The sequence below is a fragment of the Emydura macquarii genome, unplaced genomic scaffold (assembly GCF_026122565.2).
Source record: "Emydura macquarii macquarii isolate MOO-44397 ecotype Brisbane River unplaced genomic scaffold, CSIRO-AGI_Emac_v2 contig_3305, whole genome shotgun sequence".
Taxonomy (NCBI): Eukaryota; Metazoa; Chordata; order Testudines; family Chelidae; genus Emydura; species Emydura macquarii.
In genome coordinates, this window is record NW_027133442.1 from 716,038 (window position 1) to 742,979 (window position 26,942).

The following is a 26,942-nucleotide window of genomic DNA, read 5'->3' on the forward strand; positions in this document are numbered from 1 at the left end:
GGGCAGGTCAAGGTCTCAGGTCCAGGCCAGTATCTTGATCACCTGAAGTGTTTTTCAGGTGCTGGGCCTCCTAATAAACTAACAGAAATCGGTATTAGTCCCTGTACAAAGAATAGAATTTATCAGAGCAATACTGGACTCATCCAAGGCCAGAGCATTCCTTCCAGAGGAAAGATTCCGGACAATGACAGAGATTATTACCTGCATTTTGTCTCATCCCCTCACAACAGCAAAGGTGTGCCTCAGCCTCCTGGGCCACATGGCAGCCTGTACCTACGTGTTTCCCCAGACCAGGCTGCACCTCAGACCCCTCCAGATGTGGTTGGTGTCAGTCTATTCTCCCGTTAGGCACTACCTGGACAGGATACTTATGGTCCTTTCAAAAATACTTACTTCCTTGGTATGGTGGTTGAGTCCCAATCACACCCTCTCGGGAATGCCCTATGAAACACCTCAGCCATTGGTAACTCTGGTCTCCAATGCCTCGGACCTGGGATGAGGAGCTCACGCTGGTTCCCTGAAGACATAGGACACGTAGACCTCAGGATTACGTATCAGGGTTACATATCAGTATCAAAAAACTTGGGGCAATTCATCTAGCCTGTGCAGTTTTTCTATCACATCTTGCCAACAGGGTGGTGCAGATTCTCAAGGACAATACAGCCTCTGTGTATTATATCAACAGACAAGGTGGGTCAGATACCCTGCCCTATGCATAGAGGCCATGCACTTTTAGGACTTTTGCATCAGCCACAATATTCATCGAATAGTTGTTCGCCTCCCAGGGGTCAACAACTCTTTGGCGGACTGCCTCAGCAAGTCCTTCTGCTCTCACCACAAGTGGTCACTTCATCCAGAGGTGGTGGCTCGCATCTTCCAAAGATGGGGCAATACCCAAGTGGACCACTTTGCCACCAGGGCCAACAGGAAGTGCTGTTGCTTCTGTTTCTGTCAGGGCCTCATTGCAGGCTCCATCATTGACGCTTTTCTCCTCCCTTGCTCAAAAGAATTCCTGTACACTTTCCCACCGATACCGTTGATCCACAAAGTCCTCCTGAAGATAAAGAGAGACAAGGCACAGGTCATCCTTGGGGCACCAGCGTGGCCCAGACAGCCTTGGTTTGGGATGTTGGTAGAGCTGGTGGGACCCAGACATTGGACCCGGCCGCTGCACTTGGACCTTCTGTCCCAAGATCAAGGTTGCCTGCTCCACCTGGAGCTGGCCTCCCTCCATCTGATGGCTTGGATGCTCTGTGGATGAACCGGGAGGAGCAAGCCTGCTCAACCAAACTTCAGCTTGTGCTCCAGGAGAGCAGGAAGCCATCGACCAGATCGACCTATAGGGCTGAGTGGAAGCGCTTCACCTGCTGGGCAACTGAACACGGCATGTCCCTGGCAAAGGCAATGAGCCCAACAATCTTGGAGTATCTGCTCCACCTGAAGCAAAAAGGATTGGTCGTCTTGTCAATTAAGGTCCATATGGCGGCCATATCTGCTTTCCACCCCTTGGTGCGAGGTAGAACAGTCTTCTCACATGAAATGACGACTAAGTTCCTCAAAGGTCTGGAAAGGCTTTTCTCACCGATAAGGGACCCTTCTCCACAGTGGGACTTAAATTTGGTCCTTTCCAGACTCACAGGTCCACACTTCGAACCTATGGCCTCATGCTCCCTTACATTACCTGTCCTGAAAGGTCACCTTTCTGGTCGCTATCATGCCCGCCAGATGAGTGTTGGAGATCAGGGCATTAACGTCGGAATCACCCTACATGTTGTTTTACAAAGACAAGGTCCAGCTACGCCCACACCTGGCTTTTTTGTCTAAGGTGGTCTCCCATTTTCACCTAAATCAGGAGATTTTCCTGCCTGTTTTTTGCCCCAAACCACTCAACTCAAATGAGGAGAGGCGTCTGCACTCTCTCTATGTGAGGAGGGCCCTGGCTTTTTACGTAGACAGGACTAAGCCCTTCCGTCGCTCTACACAGCTCTTTGTGATGGTTGCAGACCGGATGAAGGGTCTACTGGTTTCCTCGTAGAGTCTTTCAAAGTGGATCTTGGCCTGCATCCGAGTCTCTTATGAGCAGGCAGGAGTCGCGCCTCCGGTGTCGTTGACAGCCCACTCAACAAGAGCGCAGGCATCTGCGGCCTTCCAAGCACACGTCCCCATATTGGACATCTGCAGGGCAGCTACCTGGTCATTGGTGTATATCTTCGCGTCCCACTATGCTTTGACGCAGCAAGCTCGGGATGATGCTGTCTTTAGTAGAGTGGTGCTTCAAGGGTCATGTACATGAACTCCTGCCTGCCTCCGGAGTCACTGCTGGTGAGTCACCTAAATTGGGAATGGACATGAGCAAGCACTCAAAGAAGAAATAACAGTTACTGACCTTGTAACTGTTGTTCTTCGAGATGTGTTGCTCATGTCCATTCCACACCTGCCCTCCTTCCCCTCAGTCAGAGTTCCAGCAAGAAGGAACTGAGAGGGAGGGACAGCCAGCAGTGCCCATATGTGGGCACATGTGCGCAGCGCTGCAGGGGGCACTAGAGCTGGCTTGTACGGATACCACTCAGGGAAAAAGTTTTCTGGCACTGGTGCATGTGGTAAGCACACACACACCTAAATTGGGAATGGACATAAGTAACACATCTCGAAGAACAACAGTTACAAAGTAAGTAACTATTCTTTCCTTGTATTATGTAAGTAGGGTCTGAACATCCTGCAGAGCTGTCTGGCGGGAGGGGAGCAGGCATGGGGGAGCGGAGGATCAGACTATATTTGCATGAGCACGCCCACTGTGCTTAGGTGCTCAGCATGATGGGACTGCTTTGCTGAAATTATCCCTTTGGCTGGTGTTGGGTTACAAATCATTTTAGTGTTAAATGCAGGGGTGATTAAATGTCGTTCCCCTTATTGTATGAGCAAAGGGCAGTAGAACTGTGCTTATCCTGTTCTGATTGAAGGGTCACTATCATCTGAACCGAACTGGCTAAGCAAGGGACTCAGATGCCAGAATCCTGTGAAGATAGAGAAGGGGTAGGGACAGGTATTCCTGTCTGGAAGTGTGGGCTCTGCGTAATAGCCCCAGGCATGGTTTAACCTCTTCCCCCCTCCCCCCTGCCCCGTATTGTTCAAAGATAGAGCTAATTAAAATTCCATTAGAAATCTTTTGTTTTGTTAAGTACTCACTAGAGCACTACTGTGGGACAGTGTCTTCTGCCCCTACTTTGGCAGGGAGATTCACCTGCTAAGAGCTGAGAATCAGAGAGCTGGGTGGAACCTCAAGAGATGGACCTGCAGTGGGCTGGTGGTAGCAGAAGGTGATGGTGTGCAGCAGAGCAACCTGCAATGCAGTGAGCGGCCAGCAGGATGGCTGGCAGAGCAGCTGGCGGGGCAGATGGCAAGGCAGCTGGCGGGGCAGATGGCAAGGCAGGTGGAACGTAGTGGCCAGATAGCAGAGCAAGCAAAGTGCCTTCTTCTCCTCCTCCAACCAGTGTGGGAGGTGAACTCTGTAACTACACCTCTAGACTCTGAGTCTGTCCTGACTAAGGACAATACCTGTGGGTGGGGTGCTGTGGAGGGAGGGACACATTAAAGAAACTTCTTGTTGCTGGACTTAAGAACCCGGAAAAAGGAAACTGCTCAATGTACTATGGGGTGGGTGTTTTGTTCATGATTTTGGTATGTGTGAATCCTTTTTGTGTCATTTTCCCACCTTAATGCTGGGTTACTTCTCCCTTTTTATTAAAGTCTCTTTTCTACACTTAGTCTCTGTGCTTGTGAGAGGGGAAGTATTGCCCCTAGTGGCTCCGAAGGAGTGGTGTGGAATTGTCCCAGATTATCAGGTGGAGGCTTGAGCTGCTTTTGTGGTGTATTGTTAAAAGGAACCCCTAGATATTGAACCTGGCCCTTGCTGCTGCCGACTCCAACTGGCAGAAGGGTGACATTATACAAATTATATGATGCAGTCACCTAATCCCAGGTTTTTTTCATACTTCTTTCTAACTAGTTCATTGTATTACTCATATATTAACTATCCATGAACTTCATCTAATGGGGTTCCTTTTGTGGTTTCCAGCCTACTGTACCAGACAGATGCTTCATTGCTTCTCATCAGGTGTAAATCATTGTAGCTCCACTGAAGTCAATACTATGCCAATTTAAAATAGATGAGGATCTAACCCAGATGATGTTTGTTCCTCACTTAAAATCCCAGGGCTCATTCCTATAACTAAAAACGGGAGTTGGAGGGACTCCGGACTTGAAAGGATTGGGCCCCAGATCTTCAGTTTCTGACTTCACAGTAGGTTGCTTTGGCAGTGATTATGATTACTAACCAAATATAACAAAATGTTTTGTTTTCAAATAAATTCCATGCTTGGTTCATTGAGAAAATTGCTTCTTATCTTTTGAACTCTTGGATTGCTAAATTGAGCAAAATAAATAATTTTTCTTAGAGTATATGAGGTCATGGGGGGCCAGATTTTGAAAAGCCTTTAGGTGCCTGAAAATGCAGATATGTACCTAATGGGACTTTCAAAAGTTCCTAAGCATGTCAGACACCAACACACATTAAATTAATGGGAGCTAGACTCCTAAGTCTTTTGAGAAAATCATACTAGGCACCTATCTGTATCTTTAGGTGCCTAAATACCCTTGAAAGTCTGTCCAATAATCCTCTATCTCTGAACCTGTTACTGTTGGGGGGCAAGTCTTATTCACAAAATGATACCATCCATAATATTGACATTGACTGGAGGATTGGGCCAAAAGAAATCTGATGAGGTTCAACAAGGACAAGTGCAGAGTCCTGGATGGAAGAATCCCATACACAGCTACAGACTGGGGACCGATGAGCTAGGCAGCAGTTCTGCAGAAAAGGACCTGGGGGTTACAGTGGATAAGAAGTTGGATATGAGTCAGCAGTGTGCCCTGGTTGCCAAGAAGGCTAATAGCATATTGGGCTGCATTAGTAGGAGCATTGCCAGCAGATCGCGGGAAGTGATTATTCCCCTCTATTAGGCATTGGTGAGGCTGCATTTGGAGTATTGTGTCCAGTTTTGGGCCCCCCACTACAAAAAGGATATGGACAAGTTGGAGAGAGTCCAGCGGAGGGCAGCAAAAATGATTAGAGGGCTGGAGCACAAGACTTATGAGGAGAGGCTGAGGGAACTAGGCTTGTTTAGTCTGCAGAAGAGAAGAATGAGGGGAGATTTGATAGCAGCCTTTAACTACCTGAAAGGGGGTTCCAGGGAGGATGGAGCTTGGCTGTTCTCAGTGGTGGCAGATGACAGAACAAGGAGCAACAGTCTCAAATTGCAGTGGGGGAGATCTAGGTTGGACATTAGGAAAAAATTTTTCATTAGGAGGGTGGTGAAGCACTGGAATGGGTTACCTAGCGAGGTCGTAGAATTGTCATCTTTAGAGGTTTTTAAGCTGTGGTTTGACAAAACCCTCGCTGGGATTATTTAGCTGAGGTTAGTCCTGCTTTGAGTAGGGGGTTGGACTGGATGACCTCCTGAGGTCCCTTCCAACTCTATGATTCTATGATTATAGGAACTCAATAGAAGATTATTATCAAGTTCCAATCTGCTTTAAAGATACTTCTACCCTAACGGGTAGCTTTGTAAAAAATGCCATTGTGGAGTTCTATGTTCATTGTGTCGCTCTAGTTTCCATATCAAATATGCTTAATTCACAAGTAACAAGATATTTGTGTGAACTGCCAGCCCTGCTAATTCACCCTAATAGAGGGTCTGCAGTGAGGTTATATAGGTTTATAAGACGGCCTAATTTGGCCCTTCCATTCCTCTATTACTGGTGATGAAAAAACCCATCTTGACTCTCAGATCCATTTTGAGTTTGCAGGACTGGCAGTTTGTCGGGAGAGAAACATCTTTGTACTTGCAGACTCAGCACATTTGATATGGAGCCCAGGGAGATGCAATAAATATCAAACTTTTTAGTGCAGAACCTCACTTTAGTATTTAGTCACAATTATAATAGTAACTAATGTACTAAAAGCTTTGTTCTTATGCAGTTGTTATTCCAGCACACATAACATACCTGAGAAACCCACAAAAGCAAGGAAATGAAAAGTTAAGCCATCTAATAATAACTTCTCCTCCTCTTCTCACAATCACATACCTTGCAATTACCACAACTTCAGACCATATACCACAGCCTTAACTTTGTCCCCCTCAACCCAACCTCCCCCACACACCTTGTTATCAAACTTACTCCTGTAGTCACTATTAGTTGTGGATGTTTGATGCAGTACTGTTCAGTGTAGTAGGAAAGGAAAGAGCCGAAAGTCTAGGATTCTAGCCAGCAACTTGTGCATCCCAGGTTCACTTCCTAGCTTTGCTATGTAACTGTGCAATTCAATTAGTCTCTCTGTGCCTCAGTTGCCCATCTGTAAAATGGGGATAATACTTGCTATTTCAAAGAGGTGTTGTGAGGCTAAATATATGTATGGTAACGAGACCATATCAAATAGGTAGTGTGTTGTGTCTCTCAACTGACAAGTTCTATTAATTACTTTAGCAACTGGTAGCTTTAACTGGGTCTGCATCCACTCCCATGATTTATTGTTGGGTCTTAAAAGAGATTCCAGTAATAACAAAAAATATATTTCAGTTAGCAGTTACAAAGAGTATTTACCCGTGACAGCTCTTTGCACCTGAGCATCAGTTAAAAGATCCAATTATTTTATTAAACACACCAAAACAAATGGAGAAAGTCATCCCTACTCCATAATACAAATTAACCTTTGTAATCAGGACAACAGAGGAAATCAATCCCTCATCATACCTTAAAGCCCATCATCCTCCACAACAACTAAGAAAACACCAGGGAAAATAGATGGCTTTTGCAATGTGTCCTGAAGATCAACAAATTGGGTCTATTTTGGATCAAGGAGAGAATGAAATCCGGAGTCAAGGTCCCCTTGTGGAAAATAAGCCATCAACACAGTCCTCTACTATGGGCCCAGTCACCTCAATTACTGGATGAATATGGATCTAAATATTAGGCTGTGAACTTAACTTCACTTAACAACTCCAGTAATTTAGTGAGATAGTGCCTGAAACTCAAATAAAGAAGACCTAACTTTTGTCCTATCAAAATATTGCTCTTTCTAAGTGATCAGGGTGCTTTATTAACCGTTAATAGAATTCACAATAATAAAATAAATATACCTTAAAACATCCTAATTTACAATCAACTGAAAACATTTTGCAAAAGGAATTTCCTTGGCCATTTATTTTTAAAGGAAGAGTAATGGGCAAAGGTGGATTCCAGAGGGAATAAGTTCTATACCGTATGAGCTACTACAACAAAATATTGGTCATCTGCCAACATCAGACAAAGTAGCAGAGCCCCTAAAAGTTGAGCAGTGAAAGAGCACAGGTAGCCATCAGAATGAGTTTGAGACAATTTCTTGTCTAGGCCCTGATTTAGGAAAGTGCTTAAGCACGTGCATATGTCCAATTGACTACTGGGTCTTATTGGCTTAAAGTTAAGGAGTAAGCTAGGTTTTGAAAAAAGCAATGAAGATGCTCTTTCATTCCCCCACCTCCAAGCACCAAATTAAAAAAATGTCAGTTGCTTGAAATATTTATGTGACACAGTTAAATTCCACTTCTAGTAAATAGTAAGAAATATTAGTCATTGAACTTTAGAGAGTGAACCTTTTTGGAATGATAGGATGAAATTTTATCTGATAATTGAAGTTAGTTGTTCAAGGCATAACCTATCCTAGCAGATACCTCTGATTGTTGGCTGTAGGATTATATTAACAGTTATGGGTTAAAGTACTGTTCTTCAATCTACTAAACACTGAATCCAATCTCACTCTAGCTGAAATCAATGGTTATTTTGCCACTGATTTTAATTGTAGAATGATGGGGCCCACTTCGAATTGCATCCTATGCCCCTTTGGATGAAGTGGCATCCAGGAAGAATTCACCAGATAAGCATGGGGACATGATGGGGATACTGCTGTCCTCCCTGGGTTCTCTCTCCACTTCAGGAAAGGAAAGGCAGCTTTAAACTTCAGAAGACTTACTAGAGGAGGCTATCTGGAAGATGCACTAAGTCAATACATCTCCTGGTTGGTCTAGCTCTACTCACTCCTCGGCTAGTCCGACTCACCTTATGGGCTGCAGCAACCAACTCCAGAAGTGGATTGTAGACAGTTTACATCACTGCACCCATGCTCCAGAAAGATTTTCTGCCACTGAGGGTTCACAACCTGGGCTAAAACCACCCCTCCATGAGATCTAGAGTGGGAATAACTGAAGTGAGAGTTACTATATGTTGAGATTCTGAAATCTAGCATCAGACACAAACCTTTCTTTTTCAGTATGAGGAAATAAGGAGAATAGAAACCCTTCCTGGCATACTCTTGAGGCACCAGCTCTGTTGCTCCTAGATCAATTAGATCATCTGTCTCTTGACACTTGGCATTCTTGTGAGAATGGTCCAGAAAAGGGACCAGGAACGGGTGTGAGCAGGCATCAGAGATTGAAAACGAATGGCATAATTATCCTTGATGGCCTGAAGGGCCCATTGATCTGTGGTGATTGCCACCCAAGCCTCCTGAAAATAAGATAGGCAAGAACCAAAAGGTGGGACTAAAGAGTATAGATCCGTGTAGATTTGTTCAAGACCTTTGACTGTTGCATCAAATCTGATGCCTCTATATCTAACCTGACTGCAATTACAGAAGAGAGTAGTGGAACGGACTATGTCTTTGATATCTTGATCTCTTTCTGGATTGTTCAGAAGATCTCTGTTGGTAGGACAAAGAAGATTGAGTGTTCCTCTGTCTAAAGCATGACAATTTAAGATTAAATTATTTCTTCTTAAACATAGAAGTATATAAACCTAGTGATCTGAGAATGGATCTCAAATCTTTTAATGAATGAAGAGACTTGTCAGTCTTAGTACTAAATAGATTCTGATCATCAAATGGTAACTCTTCAATGCTTGTCTGCACATCAGTAAACCTGATGCAGAAAACCATGATACCTATAACCAATAAACAAACACCAGAAACAGCAGCATCTAATGCAGCTTGAAGTGAAGATTTAGAAATCACCTGGCCTTCTTCACTGATTGATTTCAACTTATCTCTAAATTCTGACCCTGTCCTTAAAATCTGACAGTCTATCCCATAGTAGATAATCATATTTAGATGGATAGCATGGCCTGATAGTTAGCTATCCTGATCTGTAAACAGGTCAATGAGTAGATCCAGGCTCTTGGGTTCTTTCTCCTTGGGAGTTGATTTCCCTGTGTGTTAACTACTCATTGGCAGCAGCAACAGCCAAGGAAGATGGAGCCAGATGAGTATAAAAATAATTGAAATTTTCTGATGGTACTTGATATCTACGATCAGCATGCTTTAAAGTAGCTGAAATCGAGGTAGGGTAGCTGAAATCAATCAGGTTAGTCAAAGTTCTTTCATCAGATCCCATATCCCTTCATTAATAAATAGTGCAACTCTGCTTTGGGATGTTGGCTGTAAAATATCAAACCGCTTATAAGCTTTTTCTGAACTGTCTCCAATGGAATTTCCGCTGTTTTCATCATGCATTTCAATAATTCCTGAAAGGTTTTTAAATCATCTATTACTAGATGGAAATGGTTACATTATCAGTAATAATGGAGAAAAGGCATTCCACTAGTATCTCAGGAGGATGCTAAACAGCACCTGCTAAAGTCAGACGTTTTTAAATCAGCAAGTCCACATAACTTGCACCCAAGATTTTTCAATTTTTCAATCAAGAGTTGGCTGTGGAGATTACTGGACCATATTTTTGATGAGATGACAAGTTTGGTTGGTTAAGGCAATAGGGTTGATATATTTTTGATGAGATGACAAGTTTGGTTGGTAAAGGTAATAAGGTTGATGTAACATATTTACACTTTTGTAAAGTGTTTGAATTTTAATTAAAAAACTAGAACAATATAAATTTAACATGGGATATATTAAATGGATTAAAATCTGGCTAACTGATGGGTCTCAATGTAATTATAAATGGGGAACCATCATTGAGCAGGTGTGTTTCCATTGGCGTCCCTCAGGGGTTCAGTTGTTTGCCCTCCACTATTTAACATCTTTATCAGTGACTTGGAAGAAAACATAAAATTATCCCTGATAAAGTTTGCAGAAAACACAAAAATTGTGGGAGTGGTAAGTGATGAAGAGGACAATTTACTGACACAGAGCCATCTGGATCGCTTGGTAAGATGGGCACAAACAAACAATATATGTTTTAATATGGCTAAAAGTAAGTGTATACATCTAGGATCAAGAATGTTGGCCATACTTACAGGATGGGGGACTAAACCTTGGGAAACTGTGAATCTGAAAAAAATTGGGGGGTTGAGGTGGATAATCAGCTGAACATGAGCTGCCATGGACTCCCAGGAGTCCCATGTTACTCATGGATACATAAATGGGAATCTTGAGGAGGAGCAAAGAGGTAATTTTACCTCTGTATTTGGTACTGGTGTAACTGCTGCTGGAATACTGTGTCCAGTTTTGGTGTCCACAGTTCAAGAAGGATGGTGATAAATTATAGAGAGTATTCAGAGAAGGACCACAAGAATGACTGAAGAGTTAAAAACATGCCATATAGTGATAGAATTATGGAGTTCAATCTATTTAGTTTAACAAAGAGAAGGTTAAGGGAAGACTTGATTACAGTCTCTGAGTACCTATATGGGGAGCAAGTATTTGATAATGGGGTCTTCAGCCTAGCAGAAAAAGGTATAACAATGACTGGAAGTTGAAGCTAGACAAATTCAGACTGGAAATAAGGTGTAGATTTTTAACAGAGTGTAATTAACCTTTGGAACCATTTACCAAGGGTCATGGTGGATTCTCCATCAATAGCAATTTATAATTCAAGATTGGATGTTTTTCTGAAAGATGTCCTCTAGGAATTTAATTGGGCAAGTCCTATGGCCTGTGGTATACAGGAGATCAGACTAGATGATTACAATGGTCCCTTCTAGCCTTGGAACTTATGAATCAATGAAAAATCGATACTGGTACAACATATGAAATGGCTAGATCAGGCAAGGAAGAAGAACAATGGAGAATCGGAAGGATCTTTCTGATGAATAGGTATTTCCTCATCAGTAGACTCTTATTGTTCCTCTGTCTCTTGAACTTGATGAGAACAAGATTCACAAGAATTTGCAGCAGGTGACCTACATGTAGACCCCAAATATTGCAGGAGAATTTGTCCTTGAAATTGTGGATATTGTGGCCATGAGGGTCAATATGGCCATGGTTATGGACCATATAGGAAAAAACATTTCACCAATTCAGGGGAAGCCAAGGAGCATAGTGAAAGTTGGTTCTTCCCTCCCTCCCTTTCTTTCTTTTACAATATGCCTTCCACTCTGGTATGGGACTCTTGTCGGAGTTTGAGGAGGAATCAGAAGAAAAATCTAACAATGGAGCCATAACAGAGGATTGTAGGATTTGAGTGGGCTCACATCTTTAATTGTACTGCCATGTTGGCTCAGAGAAATGTTCACCACAGGAACCCTTGTTTCTTCCTGCAGAAGTGATTTAGCTGGTACCAAAATTGAGGAAACCTCCACAATTGGTGACTCAGGCTCTGGAGTAACCTTGTAATCTGTTGAGGACACAAAAAAACCTCTCCATGCTGAGAAATTGTTTGGAAGAAACATCTGTGCTGAGGGTGCTGTTGCTATCTTCCTTTGTGTTGAAGAATCTTCAGAGGCTGGGACCACTGGTGCCAGGCAGGATTTTATTAATAATGAGGATGCCGACAAAGAAGAAACCAGAGTAGATCATGCTGACTGCTCTGGAGCAAAGGGGGACAGTGCCAATAAACCTGGTGCTATGGTGCAATATAATAAATGTATCTTTGTGCATCTATGCCCTACAGCCCTCATTATTGATGAAGAAGATCTGTGTGCTGACTCTTTATTATGGTGCAGCACTGAGACTTCTTTCCCACTTTTTCCTGTGCTGGTAGCAATGGCTTCTTTGAGGAGCCCCTCCTCTTACCTGGCAATGGGAATAAGCTTGGTGTTGAAAGCCAACTTGGAGTCTACATTTCTCAGGCCTCATACAGCAGGGATACCTGACTGCTCAGATGGATTTTTGTAGAGTATCTTTCTGTTTCTTTATTGCTCCTGAGCTTGATGTCATGTGTCTAGTGACTAGCACGCTGAAAGGATGAACCAGGAGCGAAGAAGTCTTTTTGGTCCATGTAGACCCTGTTGGTGTGCTTTAACATAGGCTAATTGAAAAGAGTACTACCTTAAAGTGCATGAGGGAATCTTTAGTGAGTATGGACCAATTAATGTGCAACACATTGGCACACTTAGAAATCACATCCCTGTTCAACACATTAGCCCATTGTGTAAACAAGATTTCAGTGGCATGCTATGTTCTTCACCCAAACAGTAGAGATACGTGTCTAGGATGTCTGTCAGAGCGATAAATCCCCCCTTAGAAGGGGCGTGACATGAAGCCAGGAGATCTAGGCTCTGTCATAACCCCTCTTCCAATCTGCTCTTTCCTCTTCTTTCTTACTGCCAACGGCAGTAAACACTAACAACTACAACTCACTATAAACAAATTAATTACAAAGTACAGAAGGGACACAGTGTTGTTCACTGCCTAAGGCCATTGGAAGGAGCTGAGAGGCAGGCGGGGTCTCTGCCCCTTTATGCCCTCAATAGGGGATGTGTGAGGGTACACATGGCACATGTGCAATACCTGTTGGACACAACTAGTGAAAATGTTCCAAACTCCTGTGCTAGGGAGCAGACACCATAAGTAGGATCCACATATGCAGAACATCTCGAAGAACCACTGTTACTGTAAAGTACGTAAAAACCACGAGAGTCCTGTAGCACCTTAAAGACTTAACAAATTTCTTTGGGCATAAGTTTTTGTGGGCTGCAACCCACTCCGTCAGATGCATGTAAAATAAATAAACATCCTTTCTGTGATAAAATCCAGTAGCCTAATGCACTGTAACCTATTATAACTCTAATTTATACTAATTGAAATTAATCTGCTATTACCTCTCCACTTTCCATGGAAATAAAAAAGTGGGATGGGAGTAAAGTAAAGAACAAAATTTCTCTAATGACCCAAAATGGATCAATTATTTTCCTCTTTAGGTAAAGACAGTTTACTACCTTATTAAAAACATGTTTGTAGAAATGCTGCAGCATTAAAATTCCAGTGCATGAATCACCAAGCAGAGCTCCTGTTGCTTTATCTAATGTTGATGTGTCTTTTATTTTTGAAAGCTGAAAGGATTTAGGTCATGCTGGGGTCATAGAAATCTTGTGTTTCCACGTATAGGAAATGATGGGAATGCTCTGCAGTGGAACGTGGGCATGTAATATTAAATGATAAAGTACACTAATGGTCTTTATTTATTATTCCTGTTTTTCCACTGAATAGTATTGTGTTTACTCACAGATGCATTTTCATGCAGTTAAATAATAAAAACATCTTGAAGAATTACTGTCTGTCTGTCTAATGGGCATAATTTTAGTCTATAATGAATATGTGTAGTTCCTACAGTACCATCACTGTAATCTAAATTCACTAATATTGTAATAAGCAGAAACCATAAATTGTTGATTTAACAGAGGTCAGTAAAGGAACAATGTTTGCCTTAATCAAATGTATTTGCATTTAATGTTACTATATAAAACAGATTTTTAATTTTTCTTGAGAAACCCAGTGCTGAATTCTGATCTTGCATATATAGAAATACCAATATATATTACAGTAGCTCATCTTTCCTCTGATTCATCTTTCCTCTGATTCTCAGATTTGTAAGCCTTAGAGTGAAAATTTTGCTGGATTGGTCTTCAGTAAGCATTGCTCACTCTCGTTTCCTAGCCACTGCATCCTCTTCAGCTCCCCACAAAGTAAAAAATTTCTAAATGAAATGTGAGACACTGTTAGAATAAACACACCCATGTTCTTTGCCTGCGTTACTAATAACACTCTAGATTATTAAAAATAAAAATGTCAAAACTCACATTTCATCGTTGATGCTGTTTATTTTCTTTTTCCATTGCACTTAGCTTGGAGACTGGAAAAGATGGTTCAGTCTCACTTTTTAAGTTCCCATTCTGGGTCTTTTACACTAGCACAACATTGCTGTTTCAGGAGCACAAATAGGTGACCTGGCAAAAAAAGACGAGAAAATAAAAAGATTATCATGGCTTGACATGGGTATTTTACAATATACAAATGGGAGTAAAATTTCCCATTATCTATAGTGGGCATGTAAATATTCTGTTATACTTAGAAAGGTAACGAGGTCTCTTCCCACCGACTGTCACAATCCCAGAATTGCAAATAAAATTGTTCCTTTCCAGTAGTCAGTCATGTGATCAACAAAAAATGTTTCCCACCACTCATGAGAATCTGTATTGGTGGTGGAATACTTTTATATTCTCAAAGAACTATGACAAAATATGTTTGTTTAGCATCTGCAAGAAACTGATGTAAACAATGTAAAATAACATTAGTATCAAAAGTGCTTCCTTAATCTGTTAGCCATTTTGACATCAACATTCTTTGGAACAAGGGCTTTGTCTAGAAACTCCTTCTTAGCGTCCACTATAGCACGGTGCAAGTGTCAGCAATACATGCTTCTAGTAAAAACATTTGAATCTATGGAATAGTAAGATTTAGGTTGTAGGGATTCTCTTGTTGCAGTGACATCTAAATGTCAATGTCAAGATGAATGTATAAGGTAGCTGTACAGGAGAGACTTTGTCTATTCCAGTCTTTCACTCATCTCCTCACATGAGCACGGTGCACCGTGCAAAAACAGAGCACCCCTCACCAATGCACTGAAATGCAGAAAAAATAAATCCTACCAGAAAGGAAGATCAAGCCAACTGTGCATAGAGAATACAGTTATGGGGCCAAACTCTACTCTCACAACTATTCAACCTAATATAGCCAATGCCATCCTCTCTAACATATTTCAAATGTAATCCCTTATTGAAGTGGTTTTCAACCTGTGGTCCGTGGACCCATGGAGGGGTCCACACTTTATCTAATATGTCCAAAGGGGTCTGTACCTCTATTTGAAATTTTGTAGGGGTTTTCAAATGAAAAAAGGTTGAAAACCTCTGCCTTGTTGGAATGGCTGCACTGTTTCAATACTTTTAATTCCTTTTAAATTTCCTTTACTTTCCTTTTAATTACATTTTTCCCTGTACATTTTTGTTGAACAGCAAACCATGGGCCAGGTCTGTGTGTGAAGGAAGGACTCAGGACACATCTGCCACACCATTCTCCCTCTTCCCCACTGTCGTGTCCAGAATCCTCACTCTGAGGGAAGAGGTGGAGACTGGACAAGTTGGGATATGCACATCCTTCTCCTTCCAGCCCTATGGACCCTACCTGAAAAAATTACAGCCTCAGGCTATAGTATCTTCTCTCCATATTGCTGTTCTGGGGCTTCTGAAGTCCTCTGCAGCCCATTGGTTCCCTCTGTTAGCATGGCTCAAATGGATCTGTGCTGCCAGAGAGCTGGCAGAGAGATAGGCACCAGAAGCCAGAGCTGGTACAGAGACACAGGACCTCTCTATGGTGGCCCAGGCCTCGTGCAGATCCCCAGAGATCTGCCAGGGTTGGAGGTGGGCCACCCATCCTTTCCCACAAGGGAGAGGCCTCTACCTCTCTCCCACTGATGGGACAATGAGAGGAAATCTCTGTGAAGGATTCCTCATGATGATTTCTACCCCAGATGTCCACTCCTGCTGCTCTTTTTGCAAGAAGGGACAATCCAGAAGCATTTCTATATAATTTTGAAACCTTTACAAAATAACATGTTAACATGATGTTTCTACATTTTGTCGAGAAAATATGTATGTTGCGATTTTGATCTGGTATCTTTAATAAATAATAATAAATAATAAATGGAGAAAGTAACAGAGGGAGAAGGAAGGGCAAGATACAAGATTTTTATTTTAGAGGTTTTCAATCAACATAGTTTCAAGTTCTGGGGTCATAATTAATGTCATACGTCTGCATTAAGTACTTGCCTACTTTATGGGATGTTTTGCACAAATTCTTCACTAAATTGTCTTAGTTACTGTTGCTAGGTAACATTGTTTGCTTCATGGCATCAGAGCAATAAGAGGTCAAAGAGAGCAATTCTGTATCATCGTCATCTGAGTTACACTGATAGAATTGTTATTGTGTGTCTTTGATTTTTTTTTTCTTTTTTCCCCTAGGGAATGTCATTGTCTATGGGAATACCATTGACATTTACTGCACAGCACAAACCCTCCTGTCTCTTGGAATTCATGGTTCTCGCATACACCTTGTGCAGCCTCCACTTAGCTCAAATGTGACTTGCCTTAACAACAATGCGATTGAGAAAGCTGTTAAAGAAGCATTGTCAGAGAATGATGTGTGTGTCTATTATGACAGTATACTGGCACAGTGGAATGAAGGTGACCAACCAGATCCTATAACGTGTGCTTCTTTCACGACTAATACAAGACCAATTAAACTGCAATGTTCAGTAAGTATATGCATTGTATTTCTTTTTGTCCAGCCTGAAGACAAAGATAATCAAACCAAGCTAATCCCTGGTGGTTTTATCTAGATTTCAATGTATCTGGAAGAGTTGACATTCATTTATTAATCTGAGGGAATTTTTTTAAATCTAAATAAAACCATTTTAGATTTCCAAAGAGATTTGGATTTAAAAAGTGTTTAAATCAAAGGACATACAAATTGCTATTCACTGTTGAATGACAGGGAGTTTTAATTATTTTTTCAAAATCATTCTTAAAATACTTCTAATGTTTAAATACCTACGGTACTCCTACTTATAATGATCCAAATCTGATTAGGAAACCGAATTCAAGTCAAATTGTAAGATCGCAGTGTTAATATTGATAGGCATAAAATTTAATCTACCCTTATTCTAACTATTTTAAATAGATTTTTCTTTACCAGGAGGAAAAATGTATCAGCCCTCTAAGTTAAGAACTGCAATTAAAATACAATATCAGCACTGCAGTATTTGGACCAGTCCTTTAAGAATTACTCATGGCTTAGTTGTATGAGTAAGGATTGCTTGTGTGAGTAAAAGTTTCAGGATATGCGCTTGCAGGCACCCACATGACCATATTGACATGTCTGCTTTGCATGCATTCCCCATTCGTGTAGTAAGTTTGAGTGGAGGTTCTCCCATGAGGCTCCCAGCAGTAAAGTTCCCTCCCAATTCTCAATCCCTACAGTCTATAAACCCTTTCATGTCCCCAAACATTCCCTCTCACCCTTCCTTTCTCCTCCTATCAATTTTCCAATTTCTCCTCCTCCTCCTCCTTATAAACACTTAGTTCTTCCTTCCCTCTCCTTTACCCCAGCCATCCCTCTTCCCTTAAACCTATCCTTCTCCCCTCCCACCCACACAGAACCCTTAGTCTGCTCTGCCATCAAAACCCTCATTTCCTCTCTATCTCCCCTACACTCACTCATTCTCTCCCCTTTCCTCCCTTCAAAGTACCCCTATTGTTCCATCATTCACCCCTCTCACCCATTCTTTTGTCTCTCCCTTTCTATTTGCCCCTCCAACATCTTTGTCTCCCCCAGTCTCACCCCCTGCAGTGAGCCTGTTCCCTGTCATGGTCACTTCCCAGCTCTCTGCTTTTCTGACCCCGAAGATGGGGGCAGGGAAGAGTACTCCTGTAGTTGCTGCTGATGTCAGGGACTGTTTCTCCTCTTCTCCTGGCCCTACCCCATCCCTGTTTGGTGAGACTCTACTCTGCACTCAGAGTCAGGTGAGAGAGTCAGTTTTCAGGGTGAGAGAGGCCCAGATACTGGGGAGAAGAGCCTGCTCCAGAGAAGAGTCTCATTTCAACCTCCTGCTTTCCCAGCCAGTGGACAGAGTGGCTTGTAGAGTGTCCTGCATGTTAGCAGGCAACATACTGGAATGTACAATTTACTTGCCCCCTCTCTGCATAGATATCACACAGCTGGTAAGTCTAATTTCTTCTTCGAGTGATATCTCCATGGGTGCTCCACTGTGGGTGCAGCAGCGCCTTTGCGTCTGGAATCAGAGATCTTCAATAAAAGTGCCTGGCAGACCGCACATGCGCACCTTCCCTGTCTCGTGCATCGTGCGGGTAATATAAATAGCGCTGTGCAGTCCGGCCACCTTCAGTTCCTTCTCCTCCGCCCACGGTCTGGAGTGGAACTTTAGCAGAGCCCCTTTTTTCTCTTCAGAAACTTCGTTACTTACCTTTAAATTAGATAACTAGATCTTGTTTCTTCTCTTCTCCTCCTCTTCTTTCTTTCTCTCCATCCTTTTCCTCCTAAAAAACCAAAAAAAAAAAACCAAAAAACTTTTTTTCTCTCAACTACTATACTTCTTCTATATAGTTGTTAGTTTAGAGTAGCATTTTATTTCACCTTACCTTCCCTATAGGGAGGCTAATTGCTCAACCCTATGCCCAACTCCCCCGGGTTTAAGAGGTGCCTATCATGCAGGACCGCCTTTTCATTAATGGACTGTCATGCACGTTGTATATGCTGCCTGGGAGAGGGACAGACTCTCCACAAGTGCTCCCACTGCCTCAGCCTCAAGTCAAGGGTGAGAAAGGACAGGGACATTAAACTAAAGCTCATCCTAATGGAAAAGTCCCTTCACCAAGCATCAGACCCAGGCTCTCAGTCCTCCCCCGAGAGACCCGCACGGTTGGCAAGATCTTCCACCAACCCTCTTGCCTCACACCCAACCAAGAGAAAGACATCATCTGACCGGGCTGAGAGTATGAAAAGAACCACCCGCTCTTCAGTGTCTGAGGCTCGAGCCTCCAGAATGCCATCCCACCTAAGTCCATGGTTTCAACAGCTTCTGATAGGGGTCACAACGGTGAGAAAACACTTGTCCCCTCAGTCTCTAGCGGAAGATCTGAGGGATGTGCTAGTGCCGATCTACAAACACCAGCATCACCCTCTACTTGTGCTGCTCAAGTGCAGCCTCCTGTTCCAGCTCTGGGTCCAATGACATTTCTGATCCCAAAGAAAACATAGGCACCAACATCTGCACTGTCAAAAAGCTTGACACCGTCAAAATTGTCGGACACAAAGACTTTGGCACTGACGAGATCTTCGGCATCGAAAGCCTCGGCACTGTCAGAAACCTTGGCACCAAAAGCAGCTGTGCCACCAAAAGCCCCGGTACTGATGAAAACTCTAATAAGTTCTCAAGCAAAATGTTTCGTAGTTTGCCTATCTGTAAATCTGATGACTGATGGAATTTTTTTTTTTTGTCGGTTTGTGTGTGTGTGATGAAATGACAGCAACATTTACTGATTTAAAAAAAAATCTAATCCTTGGAAGCCTACTTATAATATGTCTGCATTTAAGGCCTGCTCCAAATTTCCATGTGGTCCTGAATCTTCTTGGGTTAATACCCTGACATCTAGATTGCTGACATGATTGATGAGAGCATTTTTCCGAAGTCTAGTGTTTGGTTTGGGGGTTTTTTTAAATAAAAAAAGCAGGATTTTTTGATCAAACAAACTCCATTTAACATTGCCATATATTACACTTCAAACATTCAGAATTGTGATCTGAGTTCATCCAGGCTGCATGGGTTGTGATTTCAGCTTCTACTCGCTTGGCAATATCCTAGATTTTGGTAGGATTGCTCCATATACCACTGGGGATACTTGAGGTAGCGGCTTTACCTTCATGGCTGCTCCAAATTAATCCAGATTTCTTTGTAGCAGCAAGATGCTTGCGTTGTGAGTACCACAAGGTGGATGTATACACTTACCTGCCAGAGGGATGTCCTCTTTTGCCACTGTCTCATTTGATTTGGGTGGGAGTCTTGTGTCTCAAAATTCTTGGGCCTTCTGCTCTGCTACTTTTCAGAATATAGCTCATACCACACACCTGAAGAAAAGACTTTTCTCATAGCCATAGCTACTGCCCACACTTAGTGAGACACAAACAACCTGACCAGTCCTCTGTAAACTATAATCCATATGTGAATGTGACAGTTGGTGCTCTCAAATCCCCATTTTCAGTCTCAAGTCATCTCCATTTCTACCTTGAACGGGTGTATAATCTGTCTGTGTTTCCCCAACGCTCTTTTATACCCCTAGTAAGACATGCCAAGTGTTCATTCACCCAGATATATCAAAAGTATTCAATGAATTTGAAGATAGCATCTATTGCAGCTCTCCTTTTTTTTTTGTAGAATTTGCAAAGTTCTTGCTTGAAGCTCTAAATGTATATATTTGGCAGGTGGGGGGGATGTCCCTCACTGAAGTCTGATATGGGAGTGTGAAATTGTGGCCACTTCCAATATGCTCTTGGACTGGCAAAAACACCTGATGCTAGTTTTGGCAGTTTTATAGTCCTTGTTCGGCTAGAACTCCTCAGCCCATCTTCCTAGGGAGCTGAACTGCTTGTTAATTTCCCACAAGTGGGCATATGCAGAGGCAACTCTGAGAGGAAAGAAAGGTCGCTTACCTGCACCTTATTCCTTGAGAGTGCTGTCTCTGCATAGTCATACTACCTGCTCACCCTCCCCTTATCTTCACAGTTCTCAGATAAAGAATTCCAAAATTAGGCAATGAACTGAAGGTCAGATGGGACCATACACACCCCCTTTTATACCATTGGAATTCTGTGGAGGACCCGGGGGGGCAATTGGCTTAATAGGATTACAGACTAGAAAAATCCCGCAGTTTGACACAAGGGGTGTTATATTCCACAAGTATGAATATGCGGAAGTGACACTCTTGAGGAACAAGAAGTAGTAACCAGTCTTTTTTTTTTTTTTTAAACAAAAGCTCACAGCTCCAAACATATATTGAACTTGTGACTGCTATATTCAGATGATAGCTGTAATATGAATAGGATGCCAAGTGGCTGGCAACAGATGCTTCAGAGGAAGGAGCAAGAACCTAACAGTTGGCAGATGTGGGATAATCTGACTCCCCTCATTGGTCTCATCTTGATCCCTAATTTGTGGAGATTTATTTAAGTCCTGAAGCATGAGGTTTCATAGCACTTCCAAAATTTTCATTATTATAATTAATTATAATAAATCCAGATATTCTTGCTATGCATATACATTTCTAATACCTTTATCAATCTTTTTAAATTCTTGGCCTCAATTACTTCCAGTGGCAATGAGTTCCACAGTCTAACTAGATATTGTGTGAAAATGTTTCCTTTTATCAATTTTTAATTTACTAAATTTTTATTTTATTGAATGTCCCTTTTGTTTTTGTGTTGTAAATAATAAAAATAAATGGTGTTAAGTTAGAAAGTGATGCAGATCTTGCTGAAGAAAGATCACAAGATCAAGAAAACATAAATAGAAAGCTAGCATCTCATAATTCTGATGGAAAAATCTTTTACTTGACTAGTTTATATTTTATCATTCGTTTGTCTTTGCATACTAATAAATGTTTGAAATTACCCCAAACATTTGTTAGTTGAAAAATAAAGTATCATTATATCTACAGAGTATAAAAACTAATCTGACAAACATGGTCGTTTTGATTTCTCATAAATATTATAGCTTCAGCGTACAAAAAATATGTGTAAGACTTTCTAAGCCATGAAATTCTGTTATTTTCCAATAGACTTTTTCAAATTGGTTATATATTTGAGGGGAGGGGAAAAGAGTTTTGTAAAGCCTTGCATTCTTTATTATATACTTATAATGATACAGGTAAAATATATACTTAAATTCAGGATATTTAAAGCACTAAATAATATATAGTTATTAAAATACAGTATATCTAGTTAACCAGAAAGTAGGAAATTCTGAATACTGATAGCTTAATGAGCTCTTTGGGTCCTTTTAATTTTAATTAATCTCAAAATTTGGTCAATAGCCCACATCAGAGTATTCAAAATCATATTGTATTTTGTGCTGTAGTTTGTAAAATAAATTTCATAATCAGTCGCAGAACCTCATTTATTACATTAGACTAATGACTAGTGTTATGACCTACACTTATATCTTTTTAGGCATTCTTTAACTTTTCCAACAAGGGAGTGGATTATGAAACCTTCAAGGCAATTAATGATGCTTGTCTTGTTTATGATGGAAGACTTGTGATTGATACCAACTTCCATACTAACGACGTTACTATCAGAGCGGCAGGTCCTTTAACCAAATTCTCCAATATATATTATGCAAATGAATGGACACACAGCAATTTCAGTTCAAAAGAGATCGGTTTCCAGCTTGCTGCAGCTATGCTGAATCTCTTTGATCCAACTCTTGAGCCAGTTTCCGAGCCACCAGAAGATATGGATAGACTCATCCCTATATACAAGGGATGTAAAATTCAAGGTATGTCAAAAACACATTTTTCATTATGTTACACTTCTATGTTTTCTTTAGTACTTTCTTCTGTAGCACAAAATGTCATGGACTGGTATGAATTTATATCAGTGATTGTTGGAATGTTGTATATAAGTAAATATTAAATAACAAATTATTGATCTATAGTAAATTTTATGCTGGACACATGAGCAGATGGGTACTCGCAGTAGGTTTAATGTTACTCTATTTATAGTTAGCCATGTTAGTGAAGGAAGACTCCATGTCCTCACACTTTGCTACTACCATCAAACTTGTTCTCTGTTCCATTTGTTTACTGTTAATTCTTCACCTCTATCTTTAGAATCACTTCTTGATAATAAAAGTTTGTTTAGCTCAACACTATTTGATCAGAACATGTAGGGCAGCAAATAAGACCATTTATAATGAACTTGTAACAACACATACTAGTTTTTAGCCTACAGTACTTAGAACCTTTCAGATTTGCCTCTCCCAACCTTGCAGTTTACATCTTTGACTGACTGAGTTTTCTGAGAATTTCATATCAATGATGTAATTCTTAGCAACAAGCCCATATGAAAAAGCTCAGTTTCTTTATATCTGTGATTTATCCTTGTTTTTATTAGGGACTGAGCCAACAAGTTCAATAAAATAACAACTTTCTCTCAAATCTTTGCCCCAAAGCAATCAGTTTTGATGCCAAAATCCCATGGTAAATGATCCCTAGTAATACGTAGAAGGTTAAATTTTAGTGTGTCTCTGCACTTCCTGGTTTAGTCCCAAAACAGAAGTATCAAAATATGACAAGAAATTCTATTCTCATATTATTTCTCATCCAGCCAAATCCAGGAAGTAACAGAAATTTTGTTTAAAAAAAAAAAAGCTTGGTCTTGTGAGATTTTCAAAATAAAGTTCATTCGAACCAAATTGGGCATCTGACATTTTGGAGACCAAACTTTCAAAATCCTTTGTAGTAGGATGAGTCACACTAACTGTGTGAAATTCACCTCTACACAGAGATCCAGCACTAGCACTCAAGTCTGAGTTAACTGGTTCACAGACCCTGTATTAGCCCTATGCACAGGCATGATTTCGTCTAATGTGTGCGAGCCTTTGGGCCCAAAAAAAACTCAGTGGTGTATACAAATGGGGTAATTGCAAGTGCAATTATTTGCACATGTAGTATGCCTGATATATGTTATATTTGGACTCAGCAGAGACAGAGAAAGACACAGAGGGAGCAGATAGAAACATAATTGTCCGCAGTTATGGTAGCTTTGTTGTTCTGGAGCAAAACTGAAACCAACACAAAAGTGAGTCTTTTCACTGGTGCAGGGGGAATGCAGAGCACCCAAATGTTTAAAGGGACGTGACATCACATTCCTCCACCCTACTTTAAAGAACTCCCCAAACAAAACACTCTATAACCTAATTAAAAGTTACGGTTGGACTACTGCAGACTCTTGAATTGCAAGGGATTCTTCTGCCCTGGAATAGCAATTCACTATCTAAACAATTTATAAATTCAGGTACACTACTGGTTTTCGAACTCTTTTGTGATAATGTGGTGATGGTGGTGCGGCAGTGTCCTGAACAACAGGAACAGTCGATGATAAGGAATCAATTGTTTCTAGTAAGGAATCAGCAGGACTTGGTACCAAATTTTCTTCTGCCAAACCATCAAAATTAGGAGTTTTAACTGGAGGAGATTCAATCAGAGGAACGGAAAGTCTTACTGGAACGTCCCTGGATTTTGGTACTTGTTGAGGCTGCAACTGATCCATATGTCATTTATATAGAATACCACTGGATAGTTTCACCACAAACAAAACAAGTCCTGTGTATTTTACAAGATCTCCAGGTACCCATTTTATTCCACAACCATAGTTGCGAGTTTCCTACTTCAAAAGAACGATGACAAGTCTCACATCAATGATCAGTGTGCACAGCTTCGGATTTGGCTACACAGAAGGCACCATCAGGACATAGCAGGTGCCAACAGATACTCAAAGATCACTTCAAGAAAAGAGTTGCGGGTGACTCCTGGATAGTAGCATGTGGAGCATTCCTGTAGACAATTAAGAAATTGTCCTATTTCTCCTGATTACTCAAAATAGACTTGTTAGCTCTTAAAGCATGTTTAAGTGTCTGTACAAAGTATTTTACTAGTCCATTTGTAGCAGAATGGTATGGAGCAGAGTGTATGTGATAATTCCATTTGAAGCTAGGAACCTCTGAAATTCTCCGGAACACAACTGAGGTCCATTTTCACTCACCAACTGTAATGGTAAACCAAACTGATTAAACAAGATATAAAGATGTCCAGTAGTCTTGGTAGCTGTAGTAGAAGTCATTCTGAAAACGTATGGCCATTTCAAATGGGTGTCAACTACAATCAAAACCCAGTAACCTTCTAATGGTCTGGCGAATTCTGTGTGAATACATGTCCGAAGAGTCAGAGTCCAAGACCAAGAATATAGATGAGCTAGGCCAGGATCATGCTGAATTTGCTGACACATAGTATAGCCCTTGCTCTTTCTCTCAATGTCTTTGCTGATCACTGGCCACCACACATGACTCTGGATTATAGTTTTCATCTGTACAATGCCAAAATGATCTTTGTGAAGAACTTCTAAAACCTGAGTTGAAGTGATTTTAGAAAGATCACTCATATTCCCCATAAAATGCAACCATGATTCAGAGATAATTCACATTGACCTGACACGAACTGTGTAAACTGGGGATTCTTATGTTCCAATACTGTACTTTTATTACCATTCCCTTCACAAGCGAAAGCATATAATTCTTAGCGGTTTTTTTGTTGATGTCTGTGCTAGTAATGAGTAACCAAACCATCATACTGAGATAAAACACTTCGTTGGAAGTTTCTTTGGGCATGGCAGGCATGACAGCCCATCAGCATTGCCATGCTGAGTCCCTTTACAGAACTGAACAGTATAGGAAAGAGCTGAAAGTAGCAATGCCCATTATTGCATATGAGCAGCAGATAATGATGGAATTCCATGTTTCTATGCAAAAATTGAAAGTAACAGCCAATGATCCATCAGCAAGTAAAATGAATATCATACAATAGGCATGGAACTTCCAAACTCTGAAGATAATGCTGAGAGCTTCTTGCTGTATTTGCACATAGTTCTTCGCAGGGATGGTGAGTGTTTATGAAGCAAAGGTAATTGGTTTCTCCGTACCATTAGGAAAAATGTGGGAAAGAACTGCACCCACTCCATATGATGAAGCATCACAAACCATTTGCAATGGTAACGAGGCATCAAAGTGCATAAGTGTTACCTAGAGTCTTAAAATCCAAAGCAGTGGTAACTTAACTGTTTCACTTCAGGCAATGGCAGGAATAAATCAATGGGAATACAGCACTTTCGACTGAAAAGAGATTGATACAAATAAGCATGTCCTTGTCTAAAATTACTATTTATTAGATTTAAGCACATACAGACATAAGGAATAGGTTTAGGACATCCCAAATAATTATCTAAAATCTGAGATGATCTCGAGTTATTAGCAGCAGGTCAACAATGGCCAGTCACTTCCCCACCAGCGAGTAGGCTGTCAGGAAGAAGTCTCTCAGGATAGCTTCAGAGAAGTGCTCCAAAATGCACTCTATTATATAGTCTTTTTATAACTAGCTTTTACAAAACACATAGCTCATAGAGATCTCTACTGGGTCATCACTTCTCCTAATTTCAATCAACTATTTATCAATAAAACATTCCTAATAATATTAGCCATAATAAGCTTCTATATCAAAGGTGCTCAAACTCAAGGTCTCCATTCACTTATTTTCTTTCAGTCTCATAATTTGTTGACTCTTTTCTCCAAGTCCTCCCATTCTGATCAGCAGAAACTGCAAGTATTTGACCTTGCCTCCAAAAACCCTGCTTGTCCAAATTAACCCTTAACTATATGTTGTTCTATTTTATTAATGGTGGCTGAATTCACACAATATGGCTACTATTAGCTTGGTCAAGTTCTGGGGTAACACTTCCCTCAATTCCGGGGTAACAAGAACTGATGTCAAAAGCTTCTTTGCCATTTTAACTGCACTGCTTGTAACAGTATGAATGGTGAATGGTGTGAATACATTCCCAGATTAGGCAGAAATTTACCATAATAGTTAAACAGCCCTAAGAATAAATGTAACTGTGAGAAGTTCTCTGGCAGTGGCACTTGAAGAATTACCTTCTCTTTCTCTAGCAATTTACTTAAGCCCATGGCATCAATTACATGTTCAAGATATTCATCTGAAGGTTTGCAAAATTCATGTGTCTCAATATACTCTCAGGCCATAGTCTTCCAAATGTTGCAAGACAGTATCCTCTTGGTCCTTTCTTGTAACAAGGATATCATCCAAATAGCACTGAACTCCGTTCAGTCACTTCAGAATCTCAGCCCTGGCTTTCTGGAACAGGGCATGTGCCCATGTGATAGTGAAAGGCAACTTGTTTGTAGTAAAATAAGCCTTTGTGTGTGTTGATTGTGAGATATTTGGGACATGCTGAATCAATCTTCATTTGTAGGTATGTGTTGAGC

General features: G+C 41.0%; 1 protein-coding gene across 1 annotated transcript in view; it reads left to right on the plus strand.

Annotated features, from left to right (window-relative positions):
• CFAP61 (cilia and flagella associated protein 61) overlaps positions 1–26,942 on the plus strand; it is a 224,539-nt gene that overhangs the window by 148,349 nt on the left and 49,248 nt on the right. Inside the window, exons 22-23 of the mRNA XM_067532819.1 lie at positions 16,279–16,571; positions 22,058–22,385. Of these exons, the coding sequence (XP_067388920.1) occupies positions 16,279–16,571; positions 22,058–22,385 (621 nt within the window). The remainder of the gene's footprint in view (positions 1–16,278; positions 16,572–22,057; positions 22,386–26,942) is intronic.